Below are 16,603 nucleotides of genomic sequence, written 5' to 3' on the forward strand. Positions count from 1 at the left end.
AGAAAGAAGGAAACAAAGCATCGAACACTGGGGAATGAAAAAATAGAAAATAGACTGTGAAAAGAACAGTGATTTGTTCAAGGTTATGTACCAAGTGAGTCAGCGAAAAAGGGCAGGGCGAGCCTATATCAAGAACCAAAGAGATCCACAGAACTGGCTGCACACTAAACCTGCCATTTTCATTGGACATCACATACACATTCATTCTATCTGGAAGAAGATATTCATATTTATAAAATTCTCCCAGAGTTTAGCCAAGTGTTACTCTATAAATCCGTATTTTTAAAAAGGCACATACATTGTTACCAACTAGAAATCAAACAACCACAATTTTATTTTCATATATAAAACCTGATTTAATTTTTTAACATTATCTGAGGTATGTACTATAATTTATGTCTTATGGATTTATATATCTCCAAAAAGATTAAATGGGTTGCTTAGGAATGTACCACCATGGAAATTGGTATGTTTTCACCATTCTGAGCTGTTCAGCACACTTCACCATAGGCCTTACACTTAAGACATCAAAAAGAGGTTTGTGCTTAGGGCAGAAAAATGTGATTAAACAGAAAAAGAAAGCTTTGGGAATAATCCAAGTTAGGCACCAAACTGAGATTTAAAAGAATCCGAACAACTGGACTAATTCATTATATGTGGCTGCTTTTACTAGCTAATCGATTGGGATATCAGTTGAGCATGTCTGTATAAGATTTTGATTTAGATCCTATTGATAAGCCATTTTCACATGCCAGCACCTCACAGTGAAGCCATGCGAACCCTAATAGAAAGCTCTGAAATATTATTGATTCACTACAAAAAGTAGTCGCATTTGCCAAACCAAGCCTCTGTGACCCATGTCTACCTCTACAAAGCACAGTATCTGTGTTAATGTCAGCTGTCAACTTGAAACAGCCTAGAGTCATCTGAAGGAGTCTCAAATGGGGGAATGCCCAGATCAGACTGTCCTATAGTCAGGTCTGTGGGGGAATTGTCTTCACTGGTGATTGATGTGGAAGGGCTCAGCCTGGGCAGACAGACCCAGGCTGTTAAAGAAAGCTAGCTGAGCATGAACTGAGGAAGGAATGAAAGCCAACAGCACTCCTCCACGGTTTCTGACTCAAGCTCCCGATTTGACTTCCTACCTGTCCTGAATTCTCAATGATAGATTCTGACCATCATTGTGTAAGCCAAATAAACTTATCCTTCCCCATCTTGCCTGTGCTAATTGTTTTATGCCAGCAACAGAAAGGTGGATAGAGCACACTACTTTCCTGTGCTGTCAAATGTTTTATGCCAAACAGATTTGTTTAGGATATTGAATTCCTTCATATATGGATCCCGAAGAAAGTCAGAATTTCTGTGGCAAGCTTTCCCTATCAAATCCCCATGCAGTAATGGGGTATATAAGCAAGCTTTGTTTTTAAGTTGAGAGGCTTACTATAAGAGAGGGAAGGAGAGAAGAAATACAAGGAACATCCAGATAGGAGCTGAAAAGCCTTTAAGCAATAGTAAGGGTATTTATGTTTCTTTATTGCCCAGCTTATTGCACAGAACACTTCAGAGAGTTACTGAACTTCCTTAAGACTCCATTTCCCAATTTTTAAAATATAAAAATGAATAGAATATACTTCATTGGATAGGAGAACTAAATTATATGCATTTGTTAACTACTTAAAACAATGTTAGGCATTCAGAGAGAAGGAATGATAAGAAATGTAGCAGACCCCAAGGGACTTTAAGATATTACTTTGTAGCTTCTACAGAGCCCTTAACTTTCCAAGACTACTTGATTCATACCAGAGTTGAACCACATTTCTTCTCTGACCCTTAACTATTCTTGTTTGGGAAGATTTAAGATATTCTAGTGCAAAACTTCAGGTGATTCAGCAGTAAGCTGAGACTGCAGTTATTTCTGTCCTAACCCTGTGTCCCAGTTTAGTCTGGTGTTCTGTAATCAAGTCCCAGCATTGCACCCCAGTTCTGCTGTGGTGGTCCCTTGTGTCTAAGGGCTGGCTTGCAGAGCCTGTTTGGGACCTCCAGCTACATGAGGTTGGTATTTTCCAAAAGGCAGCCTATGAATGAGGACCACTTTGTTTGCAATTTGCTCTTCAAACTTTGGAAAGTATTAATAGCTGTCACTAGGAATTGAAAATATTTATATAAAGATGTAAATTTCCAACATTTTTTGCAAAATGACATGATTTGGCAAAACGGCCCCATGTTTCTGCTGTCCTCTTTAGAGGGCCATGTGCTTTATATTTCCCACAATCCCCTATTTGATTTGTGTCTGGGATTTGCTTGGTGCCTCCAGGCATGTGCGAATGGACTCTAAGTCTGAGAACATCTGGTGAGTAGCAAGTACCTTCTTTGGGCCAATTCTAAGTACTTCTACATGCTTTACACACTTAAAGGCCAGAAATCTGTTCTTGTTATTTATTCCATTGTCCCCTCTTTCCTACTCCACACCTTGTCTGTGGGATATGTGGTTATCTTTTGGTCCCTGGTCACCATCATCTACCCATTAACCAGCTCAAAGTACTCACAGAAAATCCCAAATCATGTCAATCATCCTCCCACACTGAGCCTATTTCCAGTCTCTAGATCTAGAATCTGTCCTTAAAATCTTTGGCCACCATAGTGGTTATGCTCCAACATTCCAGGCTTTTAGTCTACCCCATCCTTATATTTCATGCTCATGGCTACTCTTACTATTTCAAACTCCACATATTCACAAATCTGCATAATTTATTACATGGAAAATTTATCTGTAATATTTTCCCTCCAGTTTTTATCAGGAGTCCCAAATAATCTATCAAATATTTATTCATTAACTAGGTTCCAGGTTCTGCAATAGAAATTGATCTGAATGTTTGTTTAGCCAGAAACACAATGATGTTTACCATGTCTGCTACCAGCATTTCAATCACTTTCTAGCGAAGCACCTTATAAACAGTATTTTAACAGTCTGGTCTATGCTTTTTTCCCTCATGACTGGCCACTCCGCTTTATGAAATACAAAGGAAAAAGAAACATTTGTATGACTAAGACAAGGTTCAGGAAATATCAAAACAAAACTCACACAACTAATTATGTACATCATTTTATCATATTATTTGGATGGGATAGAACTAATTTCACAGTGACTGTTAAAATCTGCTAATTGAGTACTATCAGACTTTGAAAATAAAGTCTTAATAAAAATGGTACTTACATAAGGAATAGTGTCCAAAGTATCTGTGTTGACAATTATAGGAGCAGGGCTAGCCTGGAGAAAAGAAATAAAAAAAAAATTTAAGTAACCAATAATCTGTTCAGAGACCAATTCTGTTACTGTATTTTACAAAGATACCCACAAGCATTTCCTGAGGCCTGGTACCTGCTCTGAGCAGATTTTGGAAGCTGAAATAGGAAGGTTGAGTTTCCATATATCCTCTCACTTCAAGTACTTATTTGCAATGCTTAATAAAGTAAATTAAGCATTAATAAAAATCACATCAATTTTCCCTTTAATTGTACACAACAGTAATAGGGTTTGGGCTCCACAAGAGGTAGGGATTTCTATTAAATTGGGTAGAAGTTAAAACATGTGCCATTTCTTTATAAAATGAGTTTGCTAAAGAAATTTGATTTTTCTCTCAAGTAAGCACAATCAAATTTCAGCTAATATTTAAACCAGCATATGACAGTATACCTACCTAATGCAATAAAGGTTCACTTACAAATATTTATCTAGTACATATGTTATATCATCTTTTATATTTATGTATCTATGATCATGAACATTAGACCAAAAAATGAAAAATCAGAGATTCCAGAAAATTATATTTGATGTGGTAAGCTTCCTTTTTCAAAAAGATTTGTGCAGTTTCCAGTAATTTCCTGTAAATTTAAAGGGAACCTGTGGAAGACTGATATAGGAGTGCTACAGGACCATGCATTGGAAAATAAGAGATGGCCATCTATTTGCATCAACAATCTGACTTCATGAATATTGAATAGACCTATCTTTATTTTCAAGTTCCTACAATTGTCACATCAACCTTTCCTTCATTCCCCAGAGGATCTTTAAAATCCATCCCAAATTACAGATTTCATTTAGATAGGGGAAATACTCTCATCATGATTAATTGAGAGCTGTCCTATGCGATGCAGTGTCTTGGCAAGTGCTCAACTTTTGGGACATTTCATTAACTCTGTCCTCTGGAGTTAACAGAGTTAACAGCATTTTAATGTCAGTCTGTGCCAGTGGAATCCTAATCCAAAGACTAATGGAATTGCATTAGGCTTTATGTGACAAAATTCTATTGCTTAACTTAAAACACCAGGAATAACAAACATGAACTTGATGTACATATTTACATAGCAGGTCAGCTGGATACTCATGGTGTGTTATTAATTATCAGTAAGTATCTTGCAGGTGAATAGAGACTTTGGAGAAAGGTAGATCACATATATGCAAACCCTATGACCCACAAAAGAGCCTGTGACTCATATCTTTATGGCAATTGAAAACTGCCTATCTATCATAGCTTGTCTTTGTTATCAAGCATGGAATTGATCACTAAATTTACATCGAATAAATCTGAGGTTTTATTTAAACTTTTTTCTTATAGATTATATTTTATGATATATGAATACATTTAAGAATCCATTTCCTATGCGGAGTTATATATAACTTTCTGCTTATGCTATTTCTATTTCCCATATGTAAATTTGGTCTTTGCAACAAGATTCCATATGCAAAAATGAACAAAGATTATGTATGTCTCTAGAACTCTCTATTTGAATTGTATATACAAAAGAAAACACAAATTTTATTATGATTATTATTAATTGTGCAGTGCTGAGTATCAAAACCATGGTTTTGCCCATGTTCTCTACCATTAGGCTATTTACCCAGCCCTACTTAGGAATCACTGACTAAATGCAACTATAAAGTATATATGAGGGCTCAAAGAAAAACATTATATATCGTATAGATCTTTATAAACTTTACCAAACATTTTCAAGATACTTGTCTGCCCCCATGCTAATATCTGAGTTACTCATATAAGATTTGTTAATTCTGACTTTTGTTTCCCACTTGGCTTTTGCAAGGATCAGAAGTCAGGCCTGGATTGGTCTGGTTGGGTTTCTGAGTTTTAGCAATCAGTTTCCTGGTTGCTTTGATGGTTCCCTCTAAGTTTCTTCTCCACACTGCCCTATATATAAACCTTGTTTCATAGTAGATCTCCTCTTTAATTGAACCCATCAATCAAACTGGTGACTCAACACACTCCAGCCTCCCTTTCCCATATGCTTATTCCCATCCACTGGAAGGAGACCCATAACAAATCTGGGAAGAGAGAAATAATTTCCTTTTCATCTGCAGCTTTAAGGCTGATGTTTGTCTAAACCTAGGCAGGCATTTTGAAATTTTAAAGTATTAAGAAAAACAGCCTTTCCTGGGTGACCCCAACAGTGAAGGGCAAATGGTTTTCCCTTGACTTTACATTCTCTTGCATATGGAGAAAGCCAGTTTACTGCAGGAAAAAATGAAGCTAATCACAGAGAATCAAGAAGCAGGTGGAGAGAACACTGCTAAAATGTCAATTATTAGATCAAGTGATTCATCCATTGCTGCGTCCTTTCTGTCTTTGTGATTCATAGCCTACCTGAGCATTCCAAGCTAATAGTGGCCATTTGGCCTTGGCCAGTAAAAGAATGACTTCTGGGCTTTCCATTAAGAGAATCACATTAATAAGGAAGTCCACACAATGAAGGTATACTTTGCAGAGTTCATGATTGTCTTTGTCAGGTTTTATCATTGCTGTAATAAAACACCATGATCAAGGAAACTTGGGGAGGAAAGGGTTTATTTGATATACACTTCCACATCCCTGTTCATCACTGAAGGAAGTCGAGACAGGAGCTCAAACAGGGCCAGAACCTGGAAGCAGGAGCTGATGCAGAGGCTATGGAGGATTGTTGCTCACTCATTTGTTCCTCATGGCTTATTCAGTTTGCTTTCTTATAGAACACAAGACCACCAACCCAGGGGTAGCCCAACCAATCATGGATTGGGCCCTCCCACATCACTCACTAATTAAGAAAATGCTCTACATGCTTGCCTATAGCATGATTTTATGGAGGCATTTTCTCAACTGAAGCTCTGTCATCTCCAGTGACTCTAGCTTGTGTCAAGTTGACATAAAACTAGCTAGCACAATGATGCTCACCCTTGATGCTGTCTACTTTTGGATGTTGCAAACTGCCAGTTCTGTGAAATATTTATAATATAAGTAAGCAGGTTGTTTCAGACCACCTACAGTGAAGAAGTCTTCTCAAACAAGGTTTTAGTAGGGAGTACAGTTTCTCGAAAGCATGCTGGGTATCAGGAAGCTCATTCCCAGAAGTGCAGGATGAACAAGGTCAAAGACTGAACCCAGGCCCATTTCTGAAATTTTAAGGAGCAGCATAGGAAAACAGAAGAATCAACTAGTTCATCAACCAGACTGCATGCCATGACCAGTAAGATTGCAGCATGAGGAATGGAACAAGCATTCCAGCCTAGCCAGAGCATGAAAATGGAAGGCAAGCAGTTGCCAAATTAAGAAGGAGGTAAAATATGTCTGGAACAGTTTATAAACTGCTGTTAGGGCCTGGCATCTTGATTGTCTTCTCATTCTTTCAGGACAAGGGCATAGTCCCTAAAATGACCTTAATATAAGCCATGGTGTGATAACTTGAAACCAAATGGAAGCCACTGATGTGTGTGTGTGTGTGTGTGTGTGTGTGTGTGTGTGTGAGAGAGAGAGAGAGAGAGAGAGAGAGAGAGAGAGAGAGACAGAGACAGAGACAGAGACAGAGAGAGACAGAGAGACAGAGACAGAGAGACAGAGAGATGGAGAGACGGAAAGACAGAGACAGACAGAGACAGAGAGACATTTCCCTGAAAATTATCAATCTCTGAACTTCAAGCTATCCATCAGCTGGCTTTCACTGGCTGCTGGTAGATACCCTATTAGCTAACCTTTAGCTTCATGATCTGTAGAGGCTGCCAGGAGGATCAGCCCCATTTGGATTATAGCTTGATTCTGGCCAGGAGAGGAGCATATTGGGGTTATCTATCTGTATATTCTGTTGGGTCTGAAATAAGACCTCAGTATTAAGAAGTGAACTGGATATGCCAAGGACTGATAACCAAGATGGCTGTGTTTTGTGTTAGCTTTTTCCTCACAACCTCCATTAAGCTGGCCTATATGGAAACAAGAATGGGTTGAAAAAGATAAATCTCTCTTTTTTTTTTCTTCCTAAATTGTACTCGTGTTCTCTTTTGAAATGAAAACTTTCTCTTCCTTCTCCTTATTTCCCACAGTTTGCTAGGCTGTATCTCCATAACCTTGGACAGTCTCAGGCTTCTATCCCTTGTTGAAGGAAGTACTTGGAACCTATAATTACCATCAGTTGAAGACTTCCAAGACCACCACTCAGTCACACCTAGATTCCTGCCATTTAAAAGATGGTGGCTAACAATTACACATTCACTAATGTGGCACCTAGTTCATATAAATCAGCTTTTTAAATCACCAAGTAATACTATGAGAGAGGAACAACTTGCTGTAATTTACATGTGGGGGAAAAAGAGGATTTTAAGTTGAGATAAGGAATGTTTATTTTCTTTTTTCTTAATTTTCTTATTTATTTATTCTACTTTTTTATTTTGGCATTTATTCTTCTTTCATATATTACATCCTGACCATAGTTTCCCTTCTTTCCACTCATCCCAATCCCTCCCCACCTCCTCTTTCTCCTAGTTGACTCCTCCTTCCTTTCCCTTTAGAAAAGAGCAGGCCTCCCAGCGATATCAATCGAACATGGCACAAGTTAAAATAAGGCTTGGCACATACCCTCATATCAAGGCTGAATGAGGCAACCCTGTAGGAGAAAAAGGGTGCCAAGAGCAGGCAAGAAGTTAGGAGTCCCTCAAGAACACTAAGTTGCACCACCATCAACTATATGCAGGCCCTAGCTCAGCCCTAATTGTTGCTTCAGTCTCTGTGAGCCCCTATGATCCCTGATAAATTGATTCTATGGGCACTGTTCTTGTGGTGTCCTTGACCTCTCTGGCTCCTGTAATTCCTCTTCTTCTTCCACAGGGTTCTCTGAGCTCTGCCTAATGTTTGACTGTGGGTCTTTGTATCTACTCCCATCAATTGCTGGATGAACCCTCTCTGATGATGATTGGGCTAGACTCTGGTCTATGATTATAGCACAATATTATTATTTCACTGACTTTTTTGTTGTCATTGGCCAGTCATGTTTGGTTCTATCCAAGGTCTCTGGGGTGTTCAGCCTCTGGTTCCTGGCTATCCAGCCAGTGTCAGGCATGGAATCCCCCTCATGGTGTGGGCCTCAAGTTGAACTAGTCATTAGTAGGCCACTCCCATAGTTCTGTGCCACATTTACCCCCCAGAACATCTTGAAGGCAGGACAAATTGTAGGTAGTAGTTTTTGTGGCTGGGTTGGTACCCCAGTCCCACTACAGGAAGCCTTGCCTGGTTGTAGGAGATGAATAATTCAGGCTCCATATTCCCCATTTCTAGGAGTCTTCACTAGGGGCACTCTCATAGATTTCAAGGAGTTTCCATTGCGTTGGTTTTCCTTATCACCTCCCCACAGTTCCTCAAATTCCAGTCATCTCTCCCATTATTCTCTCCTGCTGCCCCTCCCCACAACCTGGTCCCTCATGTTCTCATCTCTACTCACCCCCAGTCTACCCAAAAAAAATCTATATTTCCCCTTCCCAGGTAGATCCATTGAATTTTCTTTAATTTTACAAATAGGATAGTAATATAGAAAAGTGACATGCTTTAGATGTCATAATTACTTAAAATTAAGAACTGATGTTACAATAATAACAATTGTAGTAATAGAAGTATTAAGTCTTTGGTGAGATATTACTATGTGTTAGTGGTGAAGATACTTTAAGATAAACCAATGCATTTAATTTTTGTGGTATTAAAAAAATTATATTGTCATCACTGAAAAGAAACAGAAAAGGAAGGAAGGCAGAAGGTTGGAAGGGAGGACAGGGAACCGGAAGGGAAGGAAAGGGGAGTCAGGGGACGTGAAGGGGAGGAGCAGAGAGGACCAGAAGGGAAGGGAAGATGGCGTAAGGGAAAGGGGAGGGGAGAGGAGAGAGGTGTGGGTGAGGTCAGGGAGAAAAGCAGGAAAGGAAAGAGGCTGAAGTTGACTAATTTGCTTAAGGTCATAAATCTAAGGAGATCCATGAAAGGTTTCCATTCATGTCTTTCTTGCATCAGAACCCAGGTGCAAATCTATTTGCTCATTGATCTGTTGAACTTCAGATAAGCAGACTGAAATTACTCCTCTTTCCCGTTCTCTCTTCCTTTCTTTTTTTCTCTTCATCTTCTTTCTTGGCCTGGAGAGTTAGCAGTTTCTCTTTCATACTCTAAGGAGAAGTTTCTCTTCATACTGACTGAGATTCAATTTCCCAATTCTCACAAGGTTTCTAGGTCCCCTAATCTATTGCAAACCTCTGTTTTAAAAATGGGACAATGCTATTTTCTAGTTAACCTATTTCTCAAGAAGTGAGGTAAAAAAAAAAAATACATGTGAAGCCAAATAGAGCCCTATAAATAGAAGGTTATGTTGTCACTGGATTTAGCTTTTGCTTTTTCAAATATTGTAGCCTCGTCTTCTCCACAATACCAACCAGGTAGGTGCAGTGCCATCCAACCCAGCTGTACGTCATCACTACTGAATTCACCAGTGGGTTCTTGTCACCTGATCAGTGCTCATCCTGAAGTGATGGGAGCATGCACCTCACAGCAAAGGACACTGAGGCAGGGAGAGTGGGTAAGAGAGCACCATGGGTGCCTATGGGCTTAGCAAACTGGACTTCACTATAGGCTAATGGCTGAAGAGGCCAAGATCATGGATGCCATCCCTAATTCTGAAAAACCTAGATGGTAACCTACTTCATTTGCCAACAGCCTAGTTAAAAAAAATAGGAAGGTTGATAAGCAGATGCATGTTTTTCACTTGAACAAATTCAACTTTGAAGCAACTCCCCTTGAGTCCCCCCATTTATCACTTAACTTATTTCTTCATTCATTCATTCATTCATTCATTTGTTTTTTGAAGGCAGGTTTTTGGTATCTAGACCAGGGTGTCCTGAAGCTCATGATTCTCAGGGTTTATATTCCTGAGTGCAATGAACTTTCTTAATGATAAAAAAGAACAGCATAGAGGGAGACATCATAGGGATAGAGAGAACCCTGATGCTAGAGAAGTTCCCAGGAATCCACAAGGATGACTACTAGCAATAGTGGAGAAGGTGCCTGAACTGGCTTGCCCCAGTAATCAGATCAGTGAATACCCTAACTGTCATCATAGAGCCTTTCTCCAGTAACTGATGGAAGCAGGTGCAGAGATCCACAGCCAAACACCAGGCCAAGCTCCAGGAGTCCAGTCGAAGACAGAGAAAAGGAATTCTATGAGAAAGGGGCATCAAAATCATGATGGGGAAACTCACAGAGACAATCAAGCCAAACAGTGGGAACTCGTGAAATTTAGACCAACACCTCTGGAGCCTCCATGTGACTAGACTAGGCCCTCTGTGTAAATGAGACAGTTGTGTAGCTGATCTGCTTAAGGGGCCCCCTGGCAGTAGGATCAGGATCCATCCCTGGTACATGAGCTGGCTTTTTGGAGCCCACTACCTGTGGTAGGACACCTTGCACAGCCTTGATGCAGGGGGAGGGGCTTGGACCTGCTTCTACTGAATGTACCAGGCTCTGTTAACTCCCCATGGGAGGCCTTACTTTCTTATAGGAGGGAATGGAGAGGGGGAAGGCAGAAGGAGCGGAAGGAGGGAAGAGGGGGATCTGTGATTGGTACGTAAAATGAATAATAAAATTTCTTAATTAAAAAATAAATAAAAGAATCAATAAAATGAAAAAAGAACATCATTCTATCCTAATTGATAAGAAAAAATGGTATGAAGTAATTTCTCTAGAGTTTGGCTGGAAAAAGAAAGATGCCAAACCTATCAAATTTTCTTCCATAAAAGTAACTCTTAGCCATTCATTCTGCAGAACTTGTTTCATTACCCTGTAAAGACTGGATGAGTAGACAAAAATCTGTTCTATTCAGCAAATTTTCCTCATTAATACCATCATAGTACTCCAGACTGTTGGATTAAAATTTTCCCATCACCACTTGATCCTCTAACACAAGGACCTCCAAACTTTGGGTATAGCTCAGTGATGGAGTATTTACCTAGCATATGTGAAACCCTGGCTTAGATCTCCAAAACCATAATGAAACAAAATACAAGAAATGTAATGCTTTGCAGAAGATTTATGATATTCTAAAGACCTTAGTTAGGTTAAGTTAATCACCCCTTTCTCCCTGGTGTAGAAAGCATGGCATATCCTGGAGATGAGACACAGAATAAAAGGACCAGGGAATCAAACAATTTTCTTTATGTTTTTACTAGATTCAGTATCACTTAGATCAGAAGGTAGAAACTGTTTAGACTGTTAGCTATGGAGACCCCAGGCCCTGCACTGTCTCCTTGTTCTTCCTTCTGTTTAGTACACAAGCTAAAATAAATGACTCATGAAAAGCTGGCCTACAGATCAATACCAAACCCAAGTTGATAATTATTTCAAATACCAATATCATGTTTCATATCATATGTAAAGTGTTCATACATATTTGATAATTAAATTCCCACAGGAAGAAAGAAGAGCCAAAATATTGATTGACCAAGTTCCCACTGTGCCAGGCAGAAAAGCAAGATTTTATATTTTGTATTATTGCTTATTCCTTATATAACTTCAAGGGGTGGGGGAATGACAGGGTTTTCTCTTGTCTACAGATAAAGAAACAGAAGCTGAGGATGATTCAGTGAATATGTCAAATTTAGATATCTAGAGTGAATCAAAGCTAGATCTCAAACCCAAGTCTTCTGATTTTTAACCTCCCTGCTCTTTGCCATTCACCCACAATATTTCAAATTCCCAAATCACAGTGAAAAAGAACATATCTACTTACATAATTTACATAAATGCTCTCTGAAGATGCATTTATGTAAATGGAAAAATGGAACCACTCACTCAAACCTCAGAAGTGTTTCAATCAGCGTGGCCCCTGCCACAATAACCATAGCTTCTGAAGTCACTGATTCATTCTACTTGGTGCTATTCTAGAAGCCATCTATGGTGTGGATACTGTGAGCTCCCCAAGAGTGATAAATTTTGTGGTTATGTTGTCCAGATTGCCTTTCCTCTTATTCTTTCCTTCTACAGTGCCAGGAGTTACTCCTACAATAACATATTTGTTCATGCCTACACATCACCTTTGCTTTTATGTCTTCCTTTTCCCACACTCTGAATTAGTTGTGATCTCCACTCCTATAAATCCAACCAAATTCTATATCCCAGAAGAATAATCTAATATCCACAGTCCTCCTTCAACTTCTCCCTTTCGGCATATCAAGACTAATCAACCTCACAAACACTTTAAAAGCCCTCACTACTTGTCTGATCTCGGTTCACACTAGGTTATAAATATTTATGAAACAAATTATATGAAAGTATCATGACCTAGAATTCTCAAAGAGCAGTTCTGAACTAGTTTGCTGTTAGATACTGTAAACAAAACAAAACAAAACCAAAAAACACCATGACTAAAAGAAATTTGGGGAGGAAAGGGTTTATTTCATCCTAAAAGTTAGAGTCCATTGTGGAAGGAAGTGAAGGCAGGAGCTCAAGCCAAAGTAATGATTTAGAGATCAGAAAGCAATGCTGCTTTCTGTTGGCCCCAGGCTCATAATCAACTACCTTTCTTACTGGCTGGGCCCTTGAGTCAATTAACACTCATCAAGAAAATGCTCTATAGATATGACCAATCTGATGCAGGCACTTCTTCAAATGAAGTTACCTCTTCCCAGGCATGTCCAGTTGATTACCAAGATCACCTACCACCAATCTTTCTGCTTAATAGGTTTTGATGGTGTTTGTTCATATATGATACTCATAATTAATTTCTTAGCATATTTTTAATTCTTTGGGTGGGTAAACTCCTTGATTCACTATATTTCATTATTATCCTATTCACCAAAAGTGATTGTTAATTGGTTTTTCATTATATGCAACTAGAATAAAAACAAGATTTATTATTTAGCCCCTACGACAACAGAATTAGTGAAATAGGAAGAATGGGCAATGTCTCCCTTCTGTGAAAAGCTGTTGTACTGCACTGATGGAATCCCTATTGAACTATTCTAAACTGTGGAATATCCATCAAGGGGAAGTCTCAGCAGAAACACCCTAAATCCAACCATATGCTCAGTAGGGCTCACTTTGTCTGACTCCCATTACCACCTGAAGAATTATGTCCTCTAGCTATGTTCTGTCTGTGGATGAGATAGGTGAGATACTGGCCTCTAACACAACTTACCCAAGGCCACTACACTAATAACTAGTGGAGGTGAAGATTACTCATCTTGACTCAAAATCCATTATCTTCCACTCAAACTGCTTTGTTCAGAATACAGTAGGCAGCTGCTAGCAGCACTATTTGCTCAAAGTCACGATCCCACCACACATTACATAAGAAATTACAGATTTTGGAGGAAATCTGTAATTTGGAAAAAAGCTAGGGCTTCAAAAATCTTGGAAGAAGCAGGCTGACACCTATAGCACTTTTCAACCTAAGATCCAACTCAAACTACACACTCATTTCATATCTCATGATTTATCTTAACAATGAATGCATGCTTTCCCTATTTTACTCCATAAATACCTGTTCTCGATAAAAAAGTATTTCAAGGTATTTATAATGGAGTCAACTTGATATCTCCAGTAGTTCTTCCCTGAATATTCAAAGTCAAATACTCTCTCTTCTTGGGAATGACCATGGTGAAGGTAAGGAATTATGTCCCTAGTATAAAGGTGACAAGAACCAGAGTGTGGAGATACCAACTTTGCAAACAACAACTTTCATAACTCAGAATAAAAAGGTAATTCAGGAAACCTCTGAATTTATTTCTCTAGTTGAAGAATAAAAAGTACAGTGGGTGACCTCTAAGAGTGCATCTCATCAAGGATGTGATTTCACTCATCATAAATTTTACCCTATTGGGAAGCACTGGGGACCTGGCACAGGATGCACAATTCTTCCTGCAGGGAAATGACTTCTTGCTCTGCTATCATTATCTTTCCACATTGGTTTTAAGAAAGACAAGCTGAAATGAAAGACAAACACTTAATGAGATAGGGTGAATGATATAAACAGGTGTCTAATAAATTGGCTAATGGGTGAGGTATTGCATATTGTAGAGAATATTATTTAAAAATGATTCTCTTATTCTGTGTTCATAGTCTATGTGTTTCCCTTATAAACTGGTTACAAGAGAATAATATAGAAGGGCTAGGGATATAGTTCAGTAGGAGAGCATGTGCCTAGCAGTCACCAGGTCTTGGGTTCTGCTCCTGACACTGGCAACAGAAACAAACAAAATCAGAAGCAAAAAGGGCCTTTTTTTTTTTTTTTGAATCAAAGCACTGCAAAGATTTGAAGGTAAACAGAGATTTATCCTGAGTTCTTTCTTCTTGTCTTGCTTTTCTCCCTGTTTTCTAAGTCCTAACTCCAGGAAAACAAAGTACACCATCTTCTTTCACTCCTACTAATCATAATTTAATCCTAAATCATACAGTGTTTGAAGCATAGGAGAAAATCATAAAATATTTCACACCTAAACTTAATCTTTTGTGTGAGAGGAAATGCTAGGAGAGACAGAGGAACTGTGAGTTCACTGCTGTGTAATTGTTATTGATCACAATGTGCTCATGTCTGTGGCGGGTCTGCAGCCTTGTGAGGCTCGCTTGTGAAAGTCAGCACTTGATGTGGGTAACAATAGGAACAGGGTAGAGAATATTTTAGTTTTATTTTTCATCTTATAACTGTGATAATGCTAAATGCCTGACAACTAGCCTATCTTCATTTCTCTTCAAGATTATTACCCTACTTGGAATCTGTTTCAATGAAGAAAAGCATTAAGAATATATAAGAAACATGATGGTATTTAGAAAACAGAGGTTTGCTAAATGCTGCTGGCATTTGTTGGTAGCAGAGAATACATTGTGCAAATGTCCTTGTACATTGTCATTAAATAAGCAATGGACTCTTTGTTCTTCAAGCCGGAAGACTACAAATCTCTAAATCTGAAATGCCAACCAGTTCCTGGTCCTGCATCTGCCTTAGCTATCAAGGGAAGACGTATGTTTTTCTTGGCTTCTTGTTTTGTACAGGCTTTCTAGTGGTCAGCTATTCTGTATGTAACATAATGGTTTTGCTTGGTGTACTTTAACAATATTTCAGGGGATAATGAAGAGATATTGGGGCTGGAGTGATAGCTTAAGAGGTAAAGTGCTTACTGTACAAGCGTAGGAATTTGGATGCCCAGAACTCTTATAAAATACTCAGGAGCAATGACTCATAATTGTAATTCCTGTGCTGGGAGGGAAGACACAAGAAGAACCCCAGGATTAACATCCAGTCAACTAACAGATGAGTGAGTACCAGGCCAGAGAGAGACCCTGATTCAAAAAACAAAGTGTACAGTATTGTGAGGAATCATACCTGAGGCTGACCTCAGACCTGCATATTCATTCATGCACACCTGCAGATGCAGGTCCCCCCCCACGAACATGCATATATGCACACACAAAGAGAAACTCTAGCAGAATTTAGAGGTGAACAATAGTTTCCAGAGTAAGTTGTCTTCCCTCTGCACTCACAGACCTATGTGTCCATTGAAATTGTGGCCATACACACACTGGACCCTCAATTTGTTTTACAATGGGCATCGCCAACAAATCAGAAAGAGGATTAGTTCTTCTTAAATCTGGTATTTGAAGCTAGGCATTCATGACTCTTCCTCCTTTTCCCCTACCACTCCATAGCAAGTTTTGCCATTTGCTTTTATGCCATAAGGCATGGAGCCCTCAACTCTGCTCTCAGCAGTGGCTTCTGGGATTGATGGAGCTCAGTTGTATCACCTAACTCTCAAGGCCAACTATTAAGAAGGGTTAGATGATTTCTGAGTTTAATTGTAACTCCATTTTGAATATTATTAAGGTGTCAATACAAATAGTTTCCAATAGTAATCATCAGACAGGAGTTCAAGACAGCTCACTTTTATGATGCTATTATCAGATTGAAATAATCTCTCTGAAATTTTGAGCCATATTTAAATGTAAGTGATATGTTATGTAGTCGATCTATGACATACTATGAAAAGCCATTGGGATCGTATATGAACACATCATGTAACTTGTGAGAGCAGACGTTACTTTAGGACAATACTAAAACTTCAACAGTATTCTTAAGAGTGGGGACAACCTTGACAGAGCACATTTAGTTAGGAACTCTCCTCAGGGTTTAACTCACATCTCAGTAACCCTCAAAGAATCTTAAAACAGTATAGTATCTATATTTATATAGGGTAAAACTGAGGAACGGAGGCTGAGGAAACCATCTAAGCTAACAAGCTGCAGAACAGAGATTAGATCCAGGGCCCAAA

At 38.9% G+C, this 16,603-nt stretch overlaps 1 protein-coding gene across 23 annotated transcripts in view; it reads right to left on the bottom strand.

Moving 5' to 3' along the window:
* The window catches only part of Dlg2 (discs large MAGUK scaffold protein 2), a 1,876,145-nt gene that overhangs the window by 679,379 nt on the left and 1,180,163 nt on the right, over nt 1-16,603 (bottom strand). For all 23 annotated transcript variants that reach the window (XM_037207364.1, XM_037206918.1, XM_037206903.1 and 20 more), the window contains one exon: nt 3,215-3,268. In XM_037207364.1, the coding sequence (XP_037063259.1) occupies nt 3,215-3,268 (54 nt within the window). The remainder of the gene's footprint in view (nt 1-3,214; nt 3,269-16,603) is intronic.

Source organism: Peromyscus leucopus, chromosome 1, assembly GCF_004664715.2.
Source record: "Peromyscus leucopus breed LL Stock chromosome 1, UCI_PerLeu_2.1, whole genome shotgun sequence".
Lineage (NCBI taxonomy): Eukaryota > Metazoa > Chordata > Mammalia > Rodentia > Cricetidae > Peromyscus > Peromyscus leucopus.